This window comes from Brachyhypopomus gauderio, unplaced genomic scaffold, assembly GCF_052324685.1.
Source record: "Brachyhypopomus gauderio isolate BG-103 unplaced genomic scaffold, BGAUD_0.2 sc73, whole genome shotgun sequence".
Taxonomy (NCBI): Eukaryota; Metazoa; Chordata; class Actinopteri; order Gymnotiformes; family Hypopomidae; genus Brachyhypopomus; species Brachyhypopomus gauderio.
Genome location: NW_027506894.1, coordinates 1 through 25,799, shown reverse-complemented (window position 1 = coordinate 25,799; position 25,799 = coordinate 1). Strand labels below are relative to the sequence as shown.

General features: G+C 46.2%; 2 protein-coding genes across 2 annotated transcripts; both read right to left on the bottom strand.

Annotated features, from left to right (window-relative positions):
- Nucleotides 1-1,612: 1,612 nt before the first annotated feature.
- Nucleotides 1,613-11,295, bottom strand: LOC143491300 (E3 ubiquitin-protein ligase TRIM35-like). Its single transcript, XM_076990159.1, has 6 exons — nt 11,244-11,295; nt 10,623-11,102; nt 10,179-10,274; nt 9,820-10,068; nt 9,051-9,150; nt 1,613-4,262 (listed from the first exon to the last, which is right to left on the bottom strand). Exons 2-6 carry the CDS (start codon nt 11,025-11,027, stop codon nt 3,718-3,720), a joined length of 1,395 nt encoding a protein of 464 aa, XP_076846274.1. The 5' UTR covers nt 11,028-11,102; nt 11,244-11,295; the 3' UTR covers nt 1,613-3,717.
- A 10,766-nt stretch (nt 11,296-22,061) lies between these two features.
- LOC143491277 (mucolipin-3-like) lies at nt 22,062-25,795 on the bottom strand (the record flags this gene model as incomplete). The annotated part of the gene is made up of 9 exons (XM_076990126.1): nt 22,062-22,288; nt 22,450-22,580; nt 23,368-23,574; nt 23,824-23,946; nt 24,171-24,272; nt 24,390-24,539; nt 24,811-24,923; nt 25,466-25,565; nt 25,787-25,795. Coding segments are annotated over 9 exons (963 nt in total), but the record flags the coding sequence as incomplete, so codon positions are not given.
- Between the last annotated feature and the right edge of the window lie 4 nt (nt 25,796-25,799).

Sequence of the window (25,799 nt, the reverse complement as noted above, 5' to 3'; positions counted from 1 at the left end):
GGTTCACTCCCGGACGCTCCCCTGAGACTACTGCACCACTCCAGAGGGGGGGCACCTTGGAGCTCCAGAGTCCGGCTTGGCCCCCCGGCGTAGGGGCGGTTGGCCCGCTCCCCTGGGCGGTGGTGGTATGGGGCGGCCGGGTGCTCCTCGGCGGGAGGTGGGCCCTGCCGGGTGGTGGGTGGCTTTCCGGGCGCGTGGCGCCGTGGTTTTGCCGCTGGCCCCTGGGGGGGGGGGCATCCTGGGGGGGAGGCGCTCTGTTCCCTCTGGTTCCCCTGGACCTGCGCTCCTTGACTGGTGGGGCGCTGTCCGGGGTCTCTCTCTCCCGCCTGCGGGGGCGGGCGGGTGAGGGTCTCTGGGAAGTGCGGCTCTGGTACTCCACCGCTCTGTGGGGGGCCGTGGACGGGTGGGATTCCCGGGTCTCTCTCCACCCGCCTCTGGCCTCTGGGGGAATGCTGTCGCAGCTACCCACCCTTGCTGGTAAGTACATTCCATACATCTATCCTATGTTGCACTTCTAGGTTGCACATAAACACACACTCACACACACCCATACATCGCACTCATCTGCACTATATGTATTTGGTTTACTTTCTGTACTTCTTTGCAGTGGTCATTTGAGCTGGTTGCGTGTTTTATTTTATTAATATTATTATTATTATTATTATTTTATTATTATTAATTTTTTTTATTTTTTTTTTAATTATTATTATTTTTTTTTTTCTTCTTTTCTTTTTCTTCTCCTTTCTTCTCCTACCTCTGTCTTTTCCCTATTTATTATTTCTCTCCCCCTCTTTTCTTGGTCCACCTAACCCCAATAATTATCACTTTGCATATTGTTATCACTATATATTGTTATCACTACACTATATATTATACAGAATTGTTATAATTGCCATTTAAATCTGTACATAAAAACAAAGTTGTCCTCCAAAGATGGGGGGGTGGAGGTGGGCCAAAAAAAAAAAAAAAAAAAAAAAAAAAAACTCCTCATTGAATACCTCTGCCAGCTGATAGAGGCTGGAGGGAAAACCGGCATGTACCGCCTGCTTTATATATCGAATGACAAAATGTACGTTGTTCTCAGTCGTCAGACAATATTTTCACAGACCGGCCTTTAAAGTGTGGGGGGTAAATACGACGTAAATGATACGACTGACATAAAAACAAATATAAAGCACATAAAAATAAAACTCTCTAGACACACCGACGGATGTAATAGGGAAGAGAATCCCAAATTTTTTAATTTTCAAAATAAAACATCACTCAGACACTGATCATCGATAAAAAAAGTGTGTGTGTGTCCCGGTACCAAATGACCCACCGACCGTTACCGGTCCGCGGCCCGGATGGTGGGTGGTGACCGCTGCTCAAGAGGACCATGACTCAGAGAGGAGAACCCATCTGATGGTGAACACTGGGACATCAGCTAATCATAAATAAAAAGACACCAAATGAACACATTCCCACACCTCCCCCTGTGTGATACCCCCCACTGTGCCACACCCCCCACTGTTACACCTCCCCCTGTGTGATACCCCCCACTGTGTTACACCCCCCCCCCCCGTGTCACGCCCTTTATTGTGTTACACCCCCCACTGTGTTACACCTCCCCCTGAATATCAGTTATTTTATGGGCTACTGGTATTTAGCATGTGGATACCCATAGAACTGAATGTGTGGCAGGCTATTCTTAGCTGTCTACATGGGTGTTTTGTGTTAACATTAAACTCCTGTTCCTTATACCTTCATGTGAGCCAGTAGTATGGTTTATCCCATCCTAGATAGTATGCCACATACTACTATGATGACCAGTATGCAGTATGCAGTATCCAGTATATACTGAGTGCAGTATGCAGTATACAGTATATAGTATGTCATTTCGAACATAGCTTTGGTCTGCTGAACATTATTAACATAATGGTAAGAGATATTGGTCAGTACCAGTATCAGTTCCACATTCTCACATATATTCACAAACTGTGAACTCCAATCTATTAATCTCTCTGACAATTCAGGCATTAAAAATGTCATGATAAACTGTTGTTTAAAACAATAAAACGGCATCTTGTGGATAAGTAATGTTAGGATACTAATATAAAAAACAGGTATGAAAGTATTCTAATATACACTGCTCAATAAATAAAGAGAACATTTTAACAACACAATGTAACTCCAAATTGATCACACTTCTGTGAAACCAACTTGTTCATTTAGGAAGCAACACTGATTGTGAATAAATTTTACCTGCTGTTGTGCAAATGGAACTGAATACAGGTAGAAATGAGAGGCAAATACCAAGACACCCCCTATAAAGGAGGTTCTGCAGGTGGAGACCACAGACCTTTTCTCTGTTCTCATCCTTTCTGGCTGATGTTTTGGTCACTTTGGCATTTTGTCAGTTCTCTCACCATAGAGGTAGCATGATGTGGTGTCTACAACCCACAGAAGTTGCTCAAGTAGTGCAGCTCATCCAGGATGGCACATCAATGTGAGCTGTGGCAAGAAGGTTTGCTGTGTCTGTCAGCACAGTGTCCAGAGCATGTAGCAGATACCAGGAGACATGGAGGGGGCCGTAGGAGGGCAACAACCCAGCAGCAGGACCACTAACTCCTCCTTTGTGTAAGGAGGAACAGGAGGAGCAGCACCAGAGCCCTGCAAAATTACCTCCAGCAGGCCACTAATATCCATGTTTCTGCTCAAACTGTCAGGAAGACTCCATGAGGGTTGTATGAGGGCCTGACGTCCACATGTGGGGCTTGTGCTTACAGCCCAACACCGTGCAGGGTGATTGGCATTTGCCAGAGAACACCAAGACTGGCAGATTCGCCATTGGTGCCCTGTGCTCTTCACAGATGAGAGCAGGTTCACACCGAACACATGATAGAGTCTGGAGACGTGACAGAGTCTGGAGATGCTGTGGAGAATGTTCTGCTGCCTACAACATCCTCCAGCATGACCGGATTGGCAGTGGGTCAGTAACGGTGTGGGGGGGCATTTCTTTGGAGGGCTGCACAGACCTCCATGTGCTAGCCAGAGGTACCCTGACTGCCATTAGGTACCAGGATGAGATCCTCAGACTCATTGTGAGACCATATGCTGGTGCAGTTGGCCCTGGGTTCCTTCTGATGCATGACAATGCTAGGTCTCATGTGGCTGAAGTGTGTCAGCAGTTCCTGCATGATGAAGGCTTTGATGTTATGGACTGGCCTGCCCGTTCCCCAGACCTGAATCCAATCGAGCACGTCTGGGACACCATCCACCAACGCCACGTTGCACCACAGTCTGTCCAGGAGGTGACTGATGCTTTAATCCAGGTCTGGGAGGTGATTCCTCAGGAGAACATCTGCCGTCTCATCAGGAGCATGTCCAGGTGTTGTAGGGAGGTCATACAGACACGTGGAGGCCACACACACTACTGAGACTCATTTGAACTTGTCTTGAGGAATTTCCACTGACGCTGAATCAGTCATTTGATTTTCCACTTTGATTTTGAGTATTCCAAAATACAGACCTCCATGGTATAATAAAACTGATTTACATTGATCATTTTATGTTATTTTGTTCTCATCTATATAATAAATAAAGATTTTCAACTTGAATATTTTATTAATTGAGATCTAGGATGTTATTTTAGTATTCCCTTTATTTTTTTAACAGTATATGTATATATTATATAATGTTCATTATTACATGTATGCAGATTAATTCAAGGCAACATTAATTTTGCTGTTCCACTGTTACTGATATCTTTACTGGTAAGATCCTCATAGGAGAGGAACTGTGATTATAGAATAATGGGAAAACAGTGTGAGTAAAAGTGTGTGTTATAGTGTGCAGGTGTGAACTGGTTAGAAGATCAGTGAATGTCACTTCCCCCCTGTCCCAGTCCAGCTGAACTCTGACCCTCTGCACTTTCTCTGTAGGTGTGAAGTAGTGACATTTCTGTCCTGGGCAGCGTGTCCAGTATTTACCAACGATTTTATAGTAGCCCAGACTCCACACTGAACCCCAGACCTCCTCTCCCTTTCTCCATTCAGACTCTCTAATTACACCCAGTTCCCAGTCATCACTGTCTTCAACATCAACATCCCAGCAGTGTGTCCCTGAGTTAAAGCCCTCAGAGCCCAGGACACACGCATACTTATCAAATCTCTCTGGATTATCAGGAAGCAGTGATTTCTGTGGTCTCAGGTCTACGGTAGTGAGATCATCAGACAGGTGGAGGCGTAGATACGCAGTGTTGGGGTCCAGAGTAACAGGGTCTGAGGAGAGAGAACAGAATGAATCATCATGTTCTTCATGTGTTTATGTGATGAGGTCACATCTACAGACTGCAGGCCCTTTACTCTGAGTGAAATGCTGCAGTAGGTTGATAAGAGGGAAGTGATGGTGATGTTGTGTGTTGAATTGAATTAGAAGTTTATTTCGGTTATACAACATGAACAAAAAGAATAAATATATAAACAGAAAAACACAACAACAATATGCTGTTAATAAAAATGTCAGCAAAATAAATTTAACCGAAAGGTATAGGCTGAAGCTTTAGCTTATTTTGTCTACCCTTTTATATTATCTCACATTATGTATTCCAAAGCAAAGTCAAGAAATAATAAAAACAAACAAACAAACAAAAAAACACACATTGCATATATAATCACTGTTCAGGTTTATATGAGTTCACTACCTTACTCTTGTCATTTATTTCACAATTTCAATTCCTTGCTGCAACTATTCCACAGTGTTAACCCCCTGACTCATACACACCTATTTTTATATTAGTTTATATTAGGGGTGGGCATAAATAAATTTTTTTAATCTAGATTAATCTCACTGAAATCTTGAAATTAATCTAGATTCATCTAGATTAATCTATATTAATCTATATTAAAAAGTCAGTTTTTGAGATAGGGTTTCTTAATACAGAGGGTGCATTAGACCAGGGGCTCATCTCCTGTTTCCAAAATGCATCAATGACTGCTTGAGAAAGCTGTTCTACTTTGATACTTGAAGAAAAAAAACATGCTCAATAAAATGTTTGAGCATTTGAGCAGAAAGACAAATGGTTTATTCAGTTAAACATGAATTTGTAAGCCTATACTGTACATTAAAAGGGGTTGATAACATGTTTATTCACCTAACATCCATCACTCCCCCTGCAAACCCAAACCTTTAGGACCTATTGCACTACACTATTAATATAAGCACTATTGCACTCATTGCATCTCTCATTTGCAGCTTTGCACCAAAAACTTGTATTGCTGCTATTAATATTTTTAGTTTAGTTATAATACTTTAATACTATACATAATGTAAATATACTAGATGTTATACCATGCCACATAATCAAAACAGTCATACTGTGACGGGCGGTGTGAGCAACTGAAAAGGAAGCCAAGTCTCAGGGAAAAAGGATGGTTTAATAGAAAGTGTGCAAACCAAAACCCGTGCAAAAGATCCAAATTAAGGATATAATGACCAGCGGTCAACTGGTACAAAGACAAGACATATATAGGCAAACAAACGACCCTCAGGTGAGACGGATCACGGGCTCCGCCCACCTGAGGGACGCACATGACGTCACCAAACAACAACAGCAGCCGCTGTGGACGGAGGCGGCCGGTAGGGGGCCGCCTCACCGTGACACATACCATCATGCCATAATTGCCTCACCTACACCATGGTGCTGATATAAACCAATATCAGTATCTGTCCCGACAGACTACTGAAATGTTTTATGTATACATGTTGTCCCACACTGTTTTTATTCTTTTAATCGTGTTATGTGACTAAGAGGTACCACTCAGAATCTCGTTGTATCATGTATAATGACAAAAAATTCTACTCTACTCTACTCTACTCTAAACATAATATTTGAAATGTAAGCCAACATTTAGTACATTTAACCTCAAGGACGTAATTTGGGGGAGACTTTTTCGAAAGCCGGTTTTGGTCCTCTGCAGTTTTAACGGTTAAAAAGAAATATTTAAATAACGACGAATCTAGCGCTAGGACCATGCAGAAAACGACCGCTCCGAGCTCCGCTCCGGTAAAACTTTACGTTCCTAAAAATGCGACTTCGTGTCTGCATCCATGTAAACACACGTACGATTTGTAATTCACAGGTTTGAAAACTCGTTCTCGCCCCTACTGTGCAATTTGGTTAGGAATACAGCCGAACTAAACTGTCAAGTTGAAAGTCATCATAGTTTGCTTACCCATTTTGACCCAGTTCCCAACCCAACTTTAAGAATAGATTAACGGCGATAATTTTTATATCGCCCGATAAGAGTATCAAATTAACGAACGCCGTTAATGCCGTTAACGGCCCACCACTAGTTTATATATTATATTAGCTCTTATTTTTTTAAACATACTTGTTGCCCTAAGCTCATATTTATTGCCTAATTTCTGAATACAGTTAGGAAGTGAATTGTTTTGTACCCTCTACATCAGGGGAGGCCAACCCGTCAGAGACCAAGAGCCACTTTATTATATAGAGGTGGAGAGTGGGTGGTGTGTAGAGGTGGAGAGTGGGTGGTGTGTAGAGGGGGAGAGTGGGTGGTGTGTAGAGGGGGACTGTGGGTGGTGTGTAGAGGTGGAGAGTGGGTGGTGTGTAGAGGGAGAGAGTGGGTGGTGTAGAGGTGGAGAGTGGGTGGTGTGTAGAGGTGGAGAGTGGGTGGTGTGTAGAGGTAGAGAGTGGGTGGTGTGTAGAGGTGGAGAGTGGGTGGTGTAGAGATGGAGAGTGGGTGGTGTGTAGAGGGGGATTGTGGGTGGTGTGTAGAGGGGGAGAATGGGTGGTGTGTAGAGGGGGAGAATGGGTGGTGTGTAGAGGGGAGAGTGGGTGGTGTAGAGGTGGAGAGTGGGTGGTGTGTAGAGGGGGATTGTGGGTGGTGTGTAGAGGGGGAGAGTGGGTGGTGTGTAGAGGGGGAGAGTGGGTGGTGTGTAGAGGTGGAGAGTGGGTGGTGTGTAGAGGGGGAGAGTGGGTGGTGTGTAGAGGTGGAGAGTGGGTGTTGTGTAGAGGTGGAGAGTGGGTGGTGTGTAGAGGTGAAGAGTGGGTGGTGTGTAGAGAGGGAGAGTGGGTGGTGTGTAGAGGTGGAGAGTGGGTGGTGTAGAGGTGGAGAGTGGGTGGTGTGTAGAGGTGGAGTGTGGGTGGTGTGTAGAGGTGGAGAGTGGGTGGTGTGTAGAGGTGGAGAGTGGGTGGTGTGTAGAGGTGGAAAGTGGGTGGTGTGTAGAGGTGGAGAGTGGGTGGTGTGTAGAGGGGAGAGTGGGTGGTGTGTAGAGGTGGAGAGTGGGTGGTGTAGAGGGGAGAGTGTGTGGTGTGTAGAGGGGAGAGTGGGTGGTGTGTGGAGGTGGAGAGTGGGTGGTGTGTAGAGGGGAGAGTGGGTGGTGTAGAGGTGGAGAGTGGGTGGTGTGTAGAGGGGAAGAGTGGGTGGTGTGTGGAGGTGGAGAGTGGGTGGTGTGTAGAGGGGAGAGTGGGTGGTGTGTAGAGGGGAAGAGTGGGTGGTGTGTGGAGGTGGAGAGTGGGTGGTGTGTAGAGGGGAGAGTGAGTGGTGTAGAGGTGGAGAGTGGGTGGTGTGTAGAGGGGAAGAGTGGGTGGTGTGTGGAGGTGGAGAGTGGGTGGTGTGTAGAGGGGAGAGTGGGTGGTGTAGAGGTGGAGAGTGGGTGGTGTGTAGAGGTAGAGAGTGGGTGGTGTAGAGGTGGAGAGTGGGTGGTGTGTAAAGGTGGAGAGTGGGTGGTGTGTAGAGGTGGAGAGTGGGTGGTGTGTAGAGATGGAGAGTGGGTGGTGTGTAGAGGGGGAGAGTGGGTGGTGTGTAGAGGGGAGAGTGGGTGGTGTGTAGAGGTGGAGAGTGGGTGGTGTGTAGAGGTGGAGAGTGGGTGGTGTGTAGAGGGGGAGAGTGGGTGGTGTGTAGAGGGGAGAGTGGGTGGTGTAGAGGTGGAGAGTGGGTGGTGTGTAGAGGGGAGAGTGGGTGGTGTGTAGAGGTGGAGAGTGGGTGGTGTAGAGGTGGAGAGTGGGTGGTGTGTAGAGGTGGAGAGTGGGTGGTGTGTAGAGGTGGAGAGTGGGTGGTGTAGAGGTGGAGAGTGGGTGGTGTGTAGAGGTAGAGAGTGGGTGGTGTGTAGAGGGGGAGAGTGGGTGGTGTGTAGAGGTGGAGAGTGGGTGGTGTGTAGAGGTGGAGAGTGGGTGGTGTGTAGAGGGGGAGAGTGGGTGGTGTGTAGAGGGGAGAGTGGATGGTGTGTAGAGGTGGAGAGTGGGTGGTGTAGAGGTGGAGAGTGGGTGGTGTGTAGAGGTGGAGAGTGGGTGGTGTGTAGAGGTGGAGAGTGGGTGGTGTAGAGGTGGAGAGTGGGTGGTGTGTAGAGGGGGAGAGTGGGTGGTGTGTAGAGGTGGAGAGTGGGTGGTGTGTAGAGGTGGAGAGTGGGTGGTGTGTAGAGGTGGAGAGTGTGTGGTGTGTAGAGGTGGAGAGTGGGTGGTGTGTAGAGGTGGAGAGTGGATGGTGTGTAGAGGTGGAGAGTGGGTGGTGTGTAGAGGGGAGAGTGGGTGGTGTGTAGAGGTGGAGAGTGGGTGGTGTAGAGGTGGAGAGTGGGTGGTGTGTAGAGGTGGAGAGTGGGTGGTGTGTAGAGGGGAGAGTGGGTGGTGTGTAGAGGTGGAGAGAGTGGGTGGTGTGTAGAGGGGGAGAGTGGGTGGTGTGTAGAGGTGGAGAGTGGGTGGTGTGTAGAGGGGGAGAGTGGGTGGTGTGTAGAGGTGGAGAGTGGGTGGTGTGTAGAGGGGGGATTGGGTGGTGTGTAGAGGGGGGAGTGGGTGGTGTGTAGAGGGGGAGAGTGGGTGGTGTGTAGAGGTGGAGAGTGGGTGGTGTAGATCTCCTCATGGACTGACTGTCTCTCCTCAGACCAGCAGTCAACTGGTCGTCCCCCTCACTGTTTATACTAATACAGCCTTTAATACTGGAATAGTTCATGTACCAAACACACAATGTTAATGTTTCTCTCTCTATAGAGTTCTAATTGTGAGGAGAACAGAATTACTCTAAATTTAATCAAAGAACACCAAAACTCACAGTACTGGAGAATCTTCTGCATTCTCTCCCAGACTCTGAACTTCAGGTTGGAAAGATGTTTTGCTACATTGATCAGAGCTCCTGACACCTTCTCATGTTCCTTTGGGGTGTGATGAACTCTGGAAATATATAAAGCTATTATATTATTAAAATATATAATAGATTATTATTTATCTTATTCAAAGTATTTAACATTAAAAGTAACATGTGAAATATCTTTAATTAAATCCATCAATATGTCTTTGAAATGTTTGCACATCGTCAATATCAATATATATTTTTTATTTCTAAATACCGTCTTCATATATCATGTTTCTGAAATAACACAGACCACATACTGAAGATCTGAATGTATCAGAATAATTTCACAAACACAATGTGTAACATAATATATCAAACAGAAATAATAATCACTTACTGTTTCAATGTGGACGACACGTTCTGAGAAGGAAACAGAGGGACAAACACAGAAAATTAAATCAAATTTTTGTCATTTTCTTTATATGAGGCTCAAACATGCCTTTTCATTATGAGATAATAAAATCAATGTGTCTAAAGACACACACACACAAACTAAAACTTTTTTTTGTGTGTGTGTGTGCATTTGTGTGTGTGTGTGTGTGTGTGTGTGTGACAGAGAGAGAGAGAGAGTTAGAGAGAGAGAGAGAGAGAGAGAGTTAGTGAAAGATGGTGGTCAGGGTGATTTATTTATTTTTTCTTCTACATTGGTGTATTTAACATGTTTTGTACGTGAGTTTAAGTGAGAGACAGACTGAGTGATTCTTACTAGTAAGAACGGGATGTTCTCAGCTTCCATCTCCTTCTCTGTGTTTCTGATTTGATCTGAAAGAGATGCTATTTCTCCACTCATCTCCTCAATCTTCCTCCTCATCATGTGACTCTTCTGCTCCTCTTCCTCCTTCAGTGCAGCTATTCTTGCTGCTTCTTCATCTCTTAGAAACTGGTGGATCTTCTCAAACTCCTCCTTTATCTGCCTCTCTGTGTGCTGGGCCTGATACTGGAATGGGAGATGATGAGGAAATATAAACTGTCCAAATGTGTGTGTTTCATTATGGTGTACGTGGACAGTGATCACAGCACCATTCAGAACTCAGACTGACCTTTCACCTTAATGTGTGCTGCTGTTTTCTCACAGTCTTGTTTATCTTCCTCTAAGACCTTCAGATGCTGCTGTAGAGACTCCATTGAGGTCTTGAGTTTGTTCTGTAAAATACGGGTTTAGTAGAGGACAGTGTGAGTCTTACAGGACTCATCACTGTATCTATATAGATGTGCTGGAGATTACAGTGATTATAACGACTGAACACAATGGCATGATTACTATTATTGCTTTTCATCCTTTTACTATCAAATTGAGATGTATGATATATTGTAGCAGATTGTATATCAATATTTTTATTTATATTAAGTTTCACGGTGAATGATGGTCTGATTTAGCTGTCTGAAATCTCATCATCTGACAAATTTAATCTAGACTGTCTAACATATTTTTTCAAGATAATTGTAAACACCGGAAAAACATTAGTTAAAAAATTTGTGTACATTTCATACCTTAAAGTCACACACAGCTTCCTCTACTGGACAGCAGTCGTGAGTTTTATGTGCCTTTGCAGTCTGACACACCAAACACACAGGCTGTTGGTCCTCCAGACAGAAGAGTTTGAGTTTCTCATTGTGCAGACTGCAGAGAACCTCAGACCCTGCTGAAGATCTCTGACTCCTTCTCTCTAGAAAAGACTCACACAGGTTCTTTAGTGCACGATTACAGGGAGGATCATCTCTTGAAGATCTTCTCCTACAAACTGGACATTCTTGAGATCCCTTGGTTTCCCAGAACTGCTGCAGACAGGTTTTACACACACTGTGGCTACATGACAGTATAACAGGATCCCTGAAGATGTCACAGCACACAGGACATGAAAACTCTTCTTCTGACAGAGGGTTTGTAGCAGCCATTTCCTCCAACAGCTGCTGTGCTGTTTCTCTGTAATGTCTCCTTCTGTACAAACTTCACTTTCACTTTTAGATATTCTGTAATAAACACAGTAGCACAGAAGAGAATCAGTCACTGTAGTCCTTTATCCAGCTGAGGGAGTTTAGACTCCTTTCAGAAATAAGGCAGAAAGAAGTAAATACCAGAGTTAAGAGGTTCTCATAATATTTATAACTCACCTGAACGCAGAATTAATAAAGACTCGTGTGGCATTCCCAGATTTACTTCCTCATACAGGCAGGCGTGTACAGGGAGGAGGAGCTTTTGTAAAGAAATAAAGGAGGTGAAAAACTATTATTGTTCCACCAGATGGCGCCAGTTTACTATCAAGTACTTGAATCAGGGAATCGTCCACTAACTCAATTTCAGGTTTTATATTTACTCATTACATTGGAGTGCAACAAAACATTTTAAAGTAAATATTTATGTAACGGAAGCACCTAATTGTGGATTGTGGGGTATCTGCAGGGCTTTAGGACCCGGTACTAGTTTTTGGTATCCATCCATCCATCCATCCATCCATCCATCCATGTTCATCTGCTTATCTGGGTTTGGGTCGTGAGGGCAGTAGCCTAATCAAAGAGGTCCAGGTTTCCCTCCCCTCAGCCACCTCTTCTAGCTCTTCTGGGGGGATACAGAGGTGTTTCCAGGAGGAATATAATCTCTCCAGCTTGTCCTGGGTCTTGGGGGGGGGGGTCTCCTCCTAGCTGGACATGCCCATGTTGCATCTGGACCAGATGCCCAAACCACATCAACTGGTTCCTCTCCACATGGAGGAGCAGTGATTCTACTCCTAGTCTCTCCCAGATGACCGCGCTCCGTATCTTATCTCTAAGACAGAGCCAAACTGAACCCCCTCCACCACTTGGCTACGCTGAGAAATTCTGTACATAAAAGTTATGAACAGAATCGGTGACAAAGGGCAGAGTCCAACTCCCACAGGGAACCAGTCTGACTTACTGCCAGCCATGTGAACCAAGCTCCTGCTCCGTTTGTACAGGTACTGGATAGGGTAGGGCCCCGTACCCTATACTCCCACAACACCCCCCAGAGGAATCACAGAGGAACACGTATGATCATCGGCCCCATGACCAAATGTCCCTCCTGGATGCAATGGATCCCGGCTGCAGAGACATTTCAGCTGAAGACTGCCAGGGGTGAATAAGGCATACCAAGCTTTTCTATCCCAGGTGCATGGCAAGGGCCAACATCAGATGTGATGTGGATGAAACATGTGGCCAACTGCTGAAGACCGTTTAGATTACACATAACAAGACTGTTCAGTTTTGTATCCTGTTTTTCCCCCTTGTGTGGCTTTTTTTGTATATGTGTATTTTTACACATATGGGACCATGGCTAATTATGTTTACAGTTACGATAATTATTTTTTGGGTTAGGCCACAGTGTACAGTAATGTCCCTAATACTGTAAAATATAACCTTTACTGCAAAACTGTTTCTGTAGGGTGTGTATGAGAGAGATGTATGTATGTGTGTGTCTGTGTGGTGTATGTATGTGGAGTGTGTGAGAGAGATGTATATACAGTATGTGTGTGTGTGTGTGTGTGGTGTATGTGTAGTGGGTATGAGAGAGTTGTATGTGTGTGACTGTGTGGAGTGGGTATGGTTGTGTATCAATGTTTTATTTATATTGTTTCACTGTGAAATTCTAATCTTTCTAACATATATTTCAAGATAATCATAAATATGGGAAAACATTAGTTAAACCAAAACAGTAGTGTACATTTCATACCTTAAAGTCACACACTGCTTCATCTACAGCAGTGTAACGCTTGTCAAAGGCAGGGGTGACGAAAATGCAAGATAATGAATATTTATTAAAAAGAATACAACAAAATGCTAGACTGAAACACAGAATGCAGATAGGAATTATACTGTACAATGAAGGGATAATACTATGGAGCGGGACTACAAGACAACTATAGTCCCGCTACAAGGTGTTCAGAGCAGAGAAAAAATGGCGGAAGGTAACGAGTCGGTTGTTTACTAATATAAGTGAGATACAACAGTGTATATGCAGAAATACTGAAAATAAATTCAATACCCTTCTAAGATTTTTTTAAAAACTTCCAAAAATGTTTAAGGCCTCATCACCACTTTAAGTTGTAATCAGCAACAGATCTTTAACTCACAAAATTATTGTCATTTGCAATTTAATCTTTAAAACACAACCATACAATAGAACTCTGATACAGTATGAAGAAACAAAGGTCAAAAGAATAAATTGAACCAGGGATAGATATACTAAAATATAACTTTGGTCACGACAAGAAACAAGTAACTCTTAGCTATTCATCACCTGGGACAACTTGGTTAAACTGGTGATTAATAAATAACAGTAAACACGGTACTCATGACATGTGCCTCAATGAGTTTGTTTTGCATTATAATGACTCTTCAGTTTGCATAAACTCTGATCTTTTCTTTATGTATAGATCAGTATACATTATCTCATTAATGCTGTGACACTGCTTTTGTGACATTTATGTATAAATGGAGCATCTGTAGCCGCATGTGTAGTATGTTTGTTATTTCACAATAAAAGAGCATCTTCAGAGCGTCAACACCAGCGTCTGTGTCCGAGCTCCCCGCATCGCGGCTACACCGAAGCACCCACTCACCCACCCACCCACTCACCCACTCACTCACTCACCCACTCACCCACCCACTCACTCACCCACTCTCTCACTCACCCACTCTCCCACTCACTCACCCACTCTCTCACTCACCCACCCACTCACCCACCCACCCACTCACCCACCCACTCACCCATCCACTCACTCACTCACTCACTCACTCACTCACTCACTCACCCACTCACCCACTCACCCACCCACTCACCCACCCACCCACTCACTCACTCACTCACTCACTCACCCACTCACCCACTCACCCACTCACCCACTCACTCACCCACTCACCCACTCACCCACTCACTCCTGGCGGCAGTGACCACCGTGTGTGACAGAACTAAATACTACAGTAGTGCAAGACTGACTACTGGCTCCACGTTTTGATTCCATAATAAATTGTGGGCCTGATCTCTCCAGCATGGACACTATCCGTTCCAGCAGACTGCAGCTGCACACACACACTTGGGACACTCTCTCTTCAAGATGCTGCCATCTGTGGACCAGCACACACACACGGACAAACTGTTTGAAAATCAGCTTCTTTCCAAAAGCTGTGGACTCATTAACACCTCATTGATAACACTCCACGAGACCTTCACCTCGCACTTTTAACACTACACTCTGCGCCTTTTTTACATCTACTACTACTACTGGGCTTTCTTGGCTGTAGAACTGGTGTTGGCTGGTGTTCTGCTGGTGTTCAGGGTCCAGGTGAGGTTCTCCGCTAAGTGGACACCAAGGAACTTGGTGCTCTTGACGATCTCCACAGAGGACCCGTCGATGTTGAGCGGAGAGTGAGTGTGACGTGCTCTCCTGAAGTCAACAACCATTTCCTTGGTCTTGTCCACGTTCAGGTGAAGGTTGTTGTCTTTACACCAGTCTGTCAGCCACTGCACCTCCTCTCTGTACACTGACTCGTCACCTTTGCTGATGAGACCCAGCACTGTTGTATCATCAGTGAACTTAATGATGTGGTTTGAACTGTGTTTTGCTACACAGTCATGAGTCAGCAGGGTGAACAGCAGAGGACTCAGAACACAGCCCTGGGGGACCCCGGTGTTCAGTGTGATGGTGCTGGAGGTGCTGTTCCCGATCCGGACTGACTGGGGCCTTCCAGTCAGGAAGTCCAGGATCCAGTTACAGAGGGGTGTGTTTAAGCCCAGCAGGCTTAGTTTCCCAATGAGTTTATGTGGGATGATGGTGTTGAATGCTGAACTGAAGTCTATGAACAGCATTCTGGCGTAGGTGTCCTTCTTCTCCAGGTGGGTGAGGGAGAGATGAAGGGTGGTGGTGATGGCATCGTCCTTGGAGCGGTTGGGACGATATGCAAATTGCAGGGGGTCTATTGAAGGGGGCAGCTGGGTCTTGATGTTCCTCATGACTAGCCTCTCGAAGCACTTCATGATGATGGGGGTGAGTGCAACGGGACGGTAGTCGTTGAGGCAGGACACTGTGGACTTCTGTGGCACGGGGACGATGGTGGTGGTCTTGAGACACGTTGGGACAGTAGAGCTGCTCAGGGAGATGTTGAAGATGTCCGTGAGAACGTCCGTCAGTTGTTCTGCACATTCCCTGAGCACTCTGCCGGGGATGTGGTCTGGTCCTGCAGCTTTTCGTGGGTTGACTCTACGCAGAGTTCTCCTCACATCCACTGCAGACAGACACAACGCCTGCTCGTCTGGCTTGGGTGAGGTCTTCCTTGCCAACGTGTCGTTTTGTGCCTCGAACCGTGCATAGAAGTCATTCAGGGCATCAGGGAGGGAGGCATCACCGTCACAGGATGGTGGTGTTGTCCTGTAGTTGGTGATTGTCTGGATACCCTGCCACATGTGCTGTGTGTCACCAGTGTCTTTGAAGTGGCTGTGGATTCTCTGGGCATGTGCGCGCTTTGCCTCTCTGATGGCTCGTGACAATTTGCCCCTTGCTGTCCTCAGGGCCGCCTTGTCACCCGCTTTGAAGGCAGAGTTGCGGGTCCTCAGCAGCGCACGTACCTCAGCAGTCATCCACAGCTTCTGGTTTGGGAGTATAGTGATGGTCCTGGAGACAGTAACATCATCAATGCACTTGCTGATGTAGCCAGTGACTGATGCTGTGTACTCCTCCAGGTTAACTGTGTCGCCGTCAGTTGCAGCCTCCCTGAACATGTCCCACGCTGTGCGCTCAAAACAGTCCTGAAGGGCAGAGACGGCTCCTGCCGGCCAGGTTCTCACCTGCTTCTGAACTGGTCTGGAGCGTCTGGCGAGCGGTGTGTAGGCTGGAGTGAGCCACACACACATGCGGTCCGAGAACGCGAGGTGGGAGCGCTGCTCCGCCCGGTACGCGCTGGGGATGTTTGTGTAGACAAGATCCAGTGTGTTCGCTCCTCTCGTTGCAAAGTCCACATGCTGATGGAATTGAGGGAGGACTGACTTGAGATTTGCATGGTTGAAATCTCCGGCGATAATGAACAGTCCGTCTGGGTGTTTGAGTTGCAGCTCGCTGATGGCTCCGTACAGTTCGCCTAGTGTCTCCTCAGCATCAGCACCAGCGCTGGGTGGCGTGTACACGGCGGCTATCAGCACGGAGGAGAGTTCTCGTGGTAAATAAAAAGGTCTACATCTGACTATCAGGAACTCCACCAGCAGAGAGCAGTGTCTGGCCACAGCCACAGCGTCGCTGCACCACTCCGTGTTGATGTAAACACACACGCCTCCACCATCGCGGGTCTTCCCGGACGGGGCCGCGCTCCTATCCGCTCTGAAGGCGGTGAGCCCTGCTAGCTGAACGGCGCTGTCCGGGATGTCGTCGCTCAGCCGCGACTCCACGAAAACTAAAACACAGCAGTCTCGGAACTCACGCCGGGTCGTCCGCTGGAGCCGAATGTGCTCCAGTTCGGTGTGTAGGGAGCAAACGTGTGCGAGGAACAGCGACGGTACAGCCGGGCGGCTGGGGTTAGCCTTTAGCCTCGCGCGGATCCCGGCTCTCTTACCGCGCTTTCGCTTTCGCTCGCACCGCTTGCGGTGAGACTTCCGTTGGACGCCGGAATCAGGCGACACCGCGGTCTGCGGGCCTGGGTCTCGTAGCAGGGTGAGCTCTCGTAGCGTCTGCAGAACTTTATCTTGGAGCTTTTCTGAGTGATTTCTCCACTGTAGCAGGGTCTGGCGGGGGTAGAACATGAGCACTGGTGTTCCCTTGCACTTAACAGCGGGAAAAAAACTGGAAGTAGCGACAAACAGTAACACAGTTGGGAGACCGCTGACTTAAGAGGAGTTTGTGTGCTCAAACAGTCAAGGACGAGCTCCTCGCTAAATTCTTCATTCTGCTTATCTGCATTGGCGCCCAAACAAACTTCTCCCAGAAGGTCGTCATCTTGGTTACCTCCTCCTACCCCCACACAGAGACTGTCAGAGATGGCGCTCGCCTTCCACCACAAACTTTTACACAAAAACTCTGCCAGGATTCTGCCTCTCACTCCCTATCTGAATGAATCACGCCTCTCACTGCTTACTTTCTGTGTTATCAATACTTGTATGTGCTATGGGGATTTTTTGCGTGCACACAGACTGTTGTCCTGTTGTGAGAATAATCTGTGGTCATATGTTTTTGTCTCCTAGTGTTTATCTCTCTGTTTCTCCCCCAACCCTGCAGAGCTGGTGGTGCGTCTTAGATGCTGCAGCTGCTCTGGGCTCCCGGTGCTTTAACACTGGACCACAGGTAAATGAAATTTCGTACCTTGTACTTGTACAATGTATGACAATAAAGTTCTTTCTAAACTTGTAAACTTCTTTCTAAACAAAAGCACCATTTATCGGACCCGGAACGCCGCAACACAGTACAAAGTGCAGACAGACAGTACAACACAATACAGACAGTACAGTATACTGCACTGTGTCTAGTGTACTGTACTGTCTGTATTGTGTTGTACTGTGTGTCTGCACTTTGTGTTGCACTTAAGTTCTGTCTGCACTGTGTCTTTATGCACCATGGTCCTGGAGGAACGTTGTTTCGTTTCACTGTGTACTCTGTGTGTAGTTGAAATGACAATAAATTGTTACAATTGCATTGTTACAATTAAGTAACTCCCACACTGAATCAACCTCGTTTAGGCAACAACCTACTCTCAACTGCATGTAAATTGTACTCATGTATAATGCCACGAATCTCTTACTGTCTTGTGTTGGTAATGATGCATTGGACACACTTAAAACATATATACAGGAAGTATGTGCGCTACTGAGAGTACCGACCCAGTCACCAGCAGTGGCCTGGTTCAGGAGTTGAGATGCACGCCCACACACTACTGAGACTGCAGGTCAACTACTGCACTGCACTGGTGCATTAAACATCTCCAGCTTCAAAAGGTGTTTTGTTCTTAGTGTAAAATAAATGCATATTGTACACACACTTATAGCACTAAAGCACTTACACTAATGTTCATTTCCACACAACTAAAATATTACTGCACTCACGGTTGTGAAATACGTTTGGTCACCCTATGTTTTCTCTCAATTCTGTATCTACACAGTTGTTAATTCCATCCACCCTTATGACTTCATCATAAGAAGAAACTGCAATAAAAATAAAGAAGTCACTGTGCATTGTGCTGTTAGAATAAAGGAAATATAGTTTAAACCATCAACATTAATCATAGGCTTATAGTAAACATATGATCAAATTGCAAAATGTATCAATGAATGAGTATGTGAATAATGGAATTCAGAAGCTTACTCTCATTTCTCCAGTGTACAGTGTGGATCCTCTTGTAGAGCAGAGAGCTGCTTCACTCCTGAGTGTCCTGGTTTATAGTGATTCAGATTCAGCTCTCTCAGGTGTGATGATGGATTTGACCTCGGAGCTGTGGCCACAGAAGCAAGGCATTCCTCTGTAATACTGCAGTCACACAGACTACAGAACGTAAATGCAAATAAATGCAAAATTATGCAATAGGAAATATACATAAGTTCAGTAATTCTGTTTATTACCCAGAGTAAGGGTTTATTATAATGGCTGCATGGGAATTCAAAAAAGAATACAGAAACAGAAAGAATGAGAATTTCAGTACATTGTGATCAAGGCAGTAGTACATAAAACAGAATATTATGTACTTTCAAGCTTACAAAATCAGAGGCAACAGTACCCCAGGGGCAACAGTACCCCAGGGGGCAACAGTACCCCAGGGGGCAACAGTACCCCAGGGGGCTAAAGCTTGCTTCTCACAAACATCCTGAATTCCTCCATCTCTAAAGAATTACTTTGGTGGAATTCAGACTAGGGCTGTCAGCAAGGTGGGAAATGAAGAGATACCACATTCTCATATTCATAGAAATTTGGCTTCATATTTTGGGCTCCAGCTACATGAATCTTCTGCATGGACAGCACTGCTGGGTTCAGGAAGTCCAGGGCAAGAACAACACACCATAAAACAGCTACTTACATCTACATCAGTGGGGAACCGTCAGGGCCCTCTACGCCCTCTCAGAGGGCCTAAAATATTCTTAAAACAATATATATATAATTATCCAATTTTATTTTATCTACTTACAGTTTTACAATCGACATCTAAACAATTACAAAAATATAAGCAAATAAAATATTCAACCGTGTCTATTCAATCTGTGTTGGAAGGTGAGGGGTTAAGTGGAAGCCTGTGAGCCTGTGTCTCCCCCTATCAGGACTGTGATGCCCGCTGTTCGTTTACAGAATGACAGCAAAATTGACCAATCATATCTACCCTCTTAGTGGGCGGGCTTAACTGTATGATAATTTCCGCCCGCTGTGGCGACGCTAGCTGTCGTTAGCCTACCGCCGCTAGCTAGTTTCGATTCGGCCCTTTGACGTCCTCATTTACATATTCCGCTTGCGAGAACCACGGAGCTGTGAAACCTTATTTTGTTTGGAAACTTATTTTGCTTAACAAGTTATCTAGTACAAATGTTATTTGAACGCACTACATGCGTTTCTAAAGTTATACTGTCGTCTCGGTTTTTTCTTTATTCTTTAGTGCAGTTTATTAGGAGAGGAAAAAAATAATTCGGGGGGGTGTAGCGGGCCCAGGTTTAATGGTCAGGGTTCGCTACTGATCTACATAGTGTCACCTACACCTACTACATCTAATAGTCCCACCTTAGATGGATTATCTTCATTAATTTTAAAACTTCAGTTCACTAACAAAACCTGCTACACTGTCCAAGACATATACCACATAATAGTGCTGTTGCTTGAGTGAGAGATGGTGGCTAATTTCAGAATCACCACAGGTTAGGTGCACCAATCACTTGGGGTTTGGTTTCTTGCTTTAATTATCTGTGTTTGTAATGTAGGCATTTTTCATTAATTATCCCTTTAACTCACAGTGAAAGTACTGTGCTGAAAACTGATAAACCAAGATTAGTTTTTATTTTAAAATGTAGACACTCTTAATCTTTGCTGGTAATGCTCACTCTAGTTTCACTCTAGTCTCTCCAGTTCACAGTCCGAATGTTCTTGCACAGCAGTCTCACTCCTGATTTGTGTAAATTGTTATTGCTCAAGTTCAGCTCTTTGAGATTTGAGATATTTGAGCTGAGATCAAAAGCCAGAATTGGACAGCTTTTCCCTGTGAGCCCACAGCCGCAGAGTCTAGGAGAGACACCACAGTAAACAAACTACTGATTCAAATAATCACACTTCTCACACCGTCATGAGTGAAACGTGTAGCACCATGAATGCACTATTTATCACCACAGAGATTACTTTATTCTCAAGCTCCTGGGCAAATGGAAACAGTTCATAGAGTGCAGCTTACATAAGAAATCAGTGAAATGCAGTTTTAGTGTAAAAAAAACATGTGCACACACACACCTCAAATATAGACTCAAAGTGACGGTCACTGGAGAGCATCAGTCCTGGGTCCAGGGTGCTGTCAACACACACAACATTAACTTTAGCCAACAGCCTTAAGATGGTGGTGTTCATGTCTTACGGTCTTAAGAGAGTAGTGTTCACTAATTTCTGGATGTGTTCACTTTTGTAGGTCGATTAATCTGAGCATCGGATTGATGCAGCTGCATGAATCAATTTAGTTCACAAGATGTCCCGACATCCCCAACACACTTATTTGCTCAACCACCTCAAAAAGCATCGGTCAGTTAAACCACTGTTAGGATTTTTTACAGTGTTGGGAGAGTTTGGTTTCATACCGTCTCACAGGCTCATTCCTCAAACATCCTTTTACCTCTGATCAGCACCAGAATCTCCCCTCGCAAATCCAACTGGGCGGCGCATAAACCGGTCTCTCTCCATGGACCGGTCACACTATATGGACGTGTAGCTGGGTGGATTAGGTGGTGCTGTTCTCCTGTTCTGGGTCAGACTACCAAACACGGCACGCTGAAAGCATTCATACCCAAACCACAGCACTCTGATGAGACCTGACCTAAACTTTACATCCTGATGGTTACCACTGCAACAGATGATCCGAGATTGACAAATATCTAGGTGACTACTTTGATCTGTTTTTATGATAGTTTTGTATTTGAGATCATGCATAAAAGTAAGTTAGTCTGAAGAGATACAGTTAGCCAATTCCTAACTGCAGTAAGTAAACCTTCCTGAACCTTTAATGGTATTAAATCCTTCTGAGATGGTCATTCACCAGCTTGTTTGTGTTTTGGTCTAAACAAGCTTTGTGAAGTCAAGGAACTGATTTGAATGAGAAGAGCTGACTCCCAACAGATGATATTGACATACTGATGTTGAGGCATACTGGTCAGAGTTCTGTACTGGTCACTGGGGGTTGTTCCACACTCTCACACTTGTATTTATGGTACTGGTTTTGTGGCCACAAAGTATATGATCACATAAAATGCTAAAGTGTTTAATTATTTGAGTGTTTAATGGATTAATGAACCCCTTCACCGAGGCTCATGGACCCAAACAGTCATTAGACCTCCAAAACCAACCCTTGCTGTTGACACTGTGCATTTCCAGAGTTTCCAGAGCCCACAGTGATGAGACCGAGGCTCGACCTGCTCTTCACATGAGCAGGTGGTTCTGCTGGGACCAACACCTCCCTGAGAAGACGGGGGAGTCCCACAAACTCCGCCTGGTAGAGGGTGGAGGTCTGGGGCAGCAGGCCTGCCACGAGCCCAATCGGGCCTGCTGGGGATCTCAGGGCTGTAGCAGAGAGGAGCCACCAGACATGGCCGACACTGAAAGAACCACAGAGGAGGCTGTGGAGGAGGAGAAGTGACCCAGGAGGAAGCACTCCTGTGCGGGACCACCCCTGAGAGTGGAGAGACAAGCTGGGATCTCCTCAAACCTCACTGGGCTGCCCAGGGGAGGGCAAGCGATGACCCAAGACCCAAAACACCCCATGACCTCAGGGTCATTGTGTCACAAATTTTATTATTATTTTTTAAGAGTACAATAACAAAACAAATAAGATAAAGTAAATTATTACAATGAAAATTTTCAAAGACTTAGAATATTCCTTTAAATCTTTTCTGCTTTGTCCTACATGTACATTATACATGTAATTAGCATAAAATTACAATAATTGCTACATTTAGAATATCAGTCCCATTTCAGCAGCGCTCATGCAGGTCGTGAACCCTGAAACAGAAACAGGCCCATAAATGTTAATGAGTAAGCAGAAGACTATACATCAGCTTCAGATGTGGGTGCTGTGGGCAGGAAGATGGAGACGCACCACCATGCCAGGTGTGGTGGAGGTGGAGGTGGTTTGAGGAGCCTGGAGGAACCGAGCAGCTCACCTTCTCCCACAGCAGAGCAGACAGGGAGAGGTGCGCTGGTCCACGCGGTAGCAGCCCGAGCTGGGCTGGTCCTTACACTCCGACACGAAGGCGTGGAGCTCCGACGTCGGCTCAGTGTCAGTCTGCTGCTGCTGCAACGAGACCAGCGTGTCAGCGCCGCACACGCACACACACACACACGCGCACCCCTCCAGAACTGTAGGGGGAAATATCTTTCTTACATCACTATATCCGATTCTGTCGAGAAGCCTACATACTTGTGGCTTCCTTTGCACTTATTGGGTACCATAGTAACCACGTTATATTTGACCTCACGACCTAGCTGACGCTCTAACTTTAGGTGCTAGTGTGCATGTACTCTCCAGTTCCCGTTTCCTCCATGTCCTGCAGGACAGCAGTGTGCGAGGACCGCGTGTGTGACGTCCTGCAGGACAGCAGTGTGTGCGTACTGCGTGTGTGATGTCAGTCTCTCTCCAGAAGTGTCCAGTAAAGATTTCCGAGACAAACCTTGATCTAGGTGCTTCATCTTTAGATTTTCTACCTCACCAGCACGTCAGACATCTACGCCCACTCTACACCCAGAACCCCCACCACCACACACACTCCACCCCCCACCCCCCCCCCCCCCCCGAACCCCCATCACCACACACACACACTCCCCCCCCCCCCCCCCCCCCCCCCCGTCCCCCGTCCCATCCCAGGTCAAGGGAAAGTGGTCCAGAACCACACAACGCAACCCACACACACCATACAAGAAAACTCCAAACTTTGACCTCTAGTAGTAGAACCAAGTTACGCCTCTACCCACAACTCTTTGGAAAGGGCTTTTATCTCATCGTTACTCCAGACAGTCTTATGATTGGTGCAGCACTGAGAGAGTGAACACGTTACTGTGAGCAGCTCAACCACGGAGGATACCTTGATGGTCTCGTAGGTGTCCGTGATCAAGGTGATGAAGAGGCTGAGGACCATGTAGATGAAGAGAGAGACGAAGGTGTAGAGGTAGATGCGGCTGAACACCCACACCAGGTAGCTCTTCTGCTGCATGTTCTTGAACGTGGTGAACATGTCGTCGCCGTTGATCAGCGAAAACAGACACTCGGACACGGTGTTCAGAGTGCGGAACTGCGAAGGGGAGGGAGAACTCAATCGGACACCACAATGGAACAGGTATTATAAAAACATCTAAAATAATGTGCATTATCAGACCATTTGATGCAGAAATCACTGCACACCCAGGTTGTGAACAATGTTTTAATAGCTTTAGTAACTGCGGAGCTTAAATATGGCCACTGGGTGGATGCGCTTTCTGGCTGGGCCTGGTCAGAGGTCACCATGGTGACGGGTGGGGGGGGAGGCGGGGCCAGGCCTCACCTTCTCGTGATAGGGCCCCAGAACGATCCAGCCACAGAAGCAGTAGCCCAGGTAGATCATAGCAGCGCAGCCGCAGAAACGCATGACATTTGGGAAGGCTGCCCTAAGGGTGATGATCAAGATCTGACACACACACACACACACACACACACACACACACACACACACACACACACACACAGAGAGATCACTACTGTCCTGCTGCAGCATTTCACGTGTAGCACAACAGCAGTTCACTATTCTGGTGAACATTCTGCATATTCTCTCTCCAGTCTTACTCTGGTGCTCACAGTACAACTGGAAAGTGAACCCAGGTCAGTCATTTCAGTGCTAAAATCGAGGCTCACGTTATATTTCTTGAAGTAGCCCATGTAGCGTAGCACGCCGATCCACACGAGCATGGTGCCAGTGCCCAGGAGAATACTGCACACGTCATAACTCGTCACCGCCTAGAAGGGGGCGGAGCCACAGCACACTCAAACCAGCCATCGCTTACCAATCAATATGCTTCATTTACGCTTCAATGTAAATCTAGAATTAACAGACCCGGGGGTGGCTGGGCAAACCTTGAGCTGGATGGCGATCTTGAGTATCGATCCGGTGATTGTGAGGACGTCACTGACCACGATGAGGATGTACCAGCCATTAATGAACTCCATCCGATCAGACCAGGACACACGTTTACTGTAGTGCTTCAGGAAGAAAACCGTGCAGTCCTGAATGGAGACACAGACCACACAGATGTGCTCAACACCACCTCCTACGTCCTTATGATGGACACAATTATTTCTATACATCTGTGCTTAAATGCTAAACACATATATATATATTTTTTTGTTGAAGACCAGATGTAGTGGTAGTAACAGTAACAGTATTATTGTTAAGTTCTATAATGTCTGTCTATCTACAGGTTTAACCCATATCGGACACATGGATATCAAAGGTTGTCCAAAAAGCTGGTGGTGCTCAGGACAGACAGACACTCACAAACTGCAGCTGAACACCGGTGGCCACTGAGCGCGTGCAGAGCACCAGAGACGCCAGACACGTCAGAATGATGACGACGTCAAACAGCACCGTGTAGTAGATATTCTTGGGGGCTGTGGAGACACGATGAGAATGGAAGGGGAGGTAGGGGGGGGGGGGGTTAGGGGCAACTGATTTCAGGGTCAAAAAGGTCATCAGCCAAGTTCCCAGCACACACTCCAGTTCCAATACCAGCGCCAGGACTCTTATCTCCCCCCCCCCCCAACACACACACACACCACACCTTCCCTATCCGTTTGGTTCATCTCCATGTCCTACATCAGAATCTGTTACTGCACTATATTTCAGATTCAGAAGGTTCTGAATGTAAATCAAATTAAATGTACAATCACAGATTTGTTTACCATTATTTGGGCAAGATGACTAGACAAACCTCAGTGGGAATTTTACCAGTGTAACGCATTCATCATGGTTGCCATAACCAGAATAACTCCCCTCGTTATAGACGTAACTGATCATGAATCACCAGCTCATGACGGAGGCACTGGCAGGGCTACCAGGAGCTCGGGACCAATCACGATGACGCACGACGTGGCGGCCACTCGGAGGAGGACGCGTGTCCTGGGAAGAGAGGAATTGTGGGATAGGCACTCACAGGCACCCGTGACCTTCCAGTCCCTGCACTCGTTGATGTCCACGTCGTTGTCCAGGTCCACTCGGATACGGCCGCTGTGAGCGCGGTTGTCAAACGTGATCTGTACTCCGATGGAAAACGAACACACACACACACACACACACACACGAAAGGAAAAGTGTTTGAAGGGGTTTATGTTTGGTCACCCACAGTCAGGGAACTTGGCTACGACGGGGGAGGAACGCGTATTTATAGTTATGGAAAATGTTGATAATAAAGGGGTTGTTTTTGTTCCACTCATGATCCAACACACAAGAGGAAGTGGAGGGTCATGTGACGTACAGTGATGCTGAAG

Coding starts and splice junctions, on each gene's coding strand:
- LOC143491300 (XM_076990159.1), bottom strand. CDS start 11,027: ATGGCTGCTACAAACCCTCTGTCAGAAGAAGAGTTTTCATGTCCTGTG. Junction 10,275..10,622: donor AAGCTGTGTGTGACTTTAAG/GTATGAAATGTA, acceptor CGTATTTTACAG/AACAAACTCAAGACCTCAAT. Junction 9,151..9,819: donor TAGTAAGAATCACTCAGTCT/GTCTCTCACTTA, acceptor CACACCCCAAAG/GAACATGAGAAGGTGTCAGG.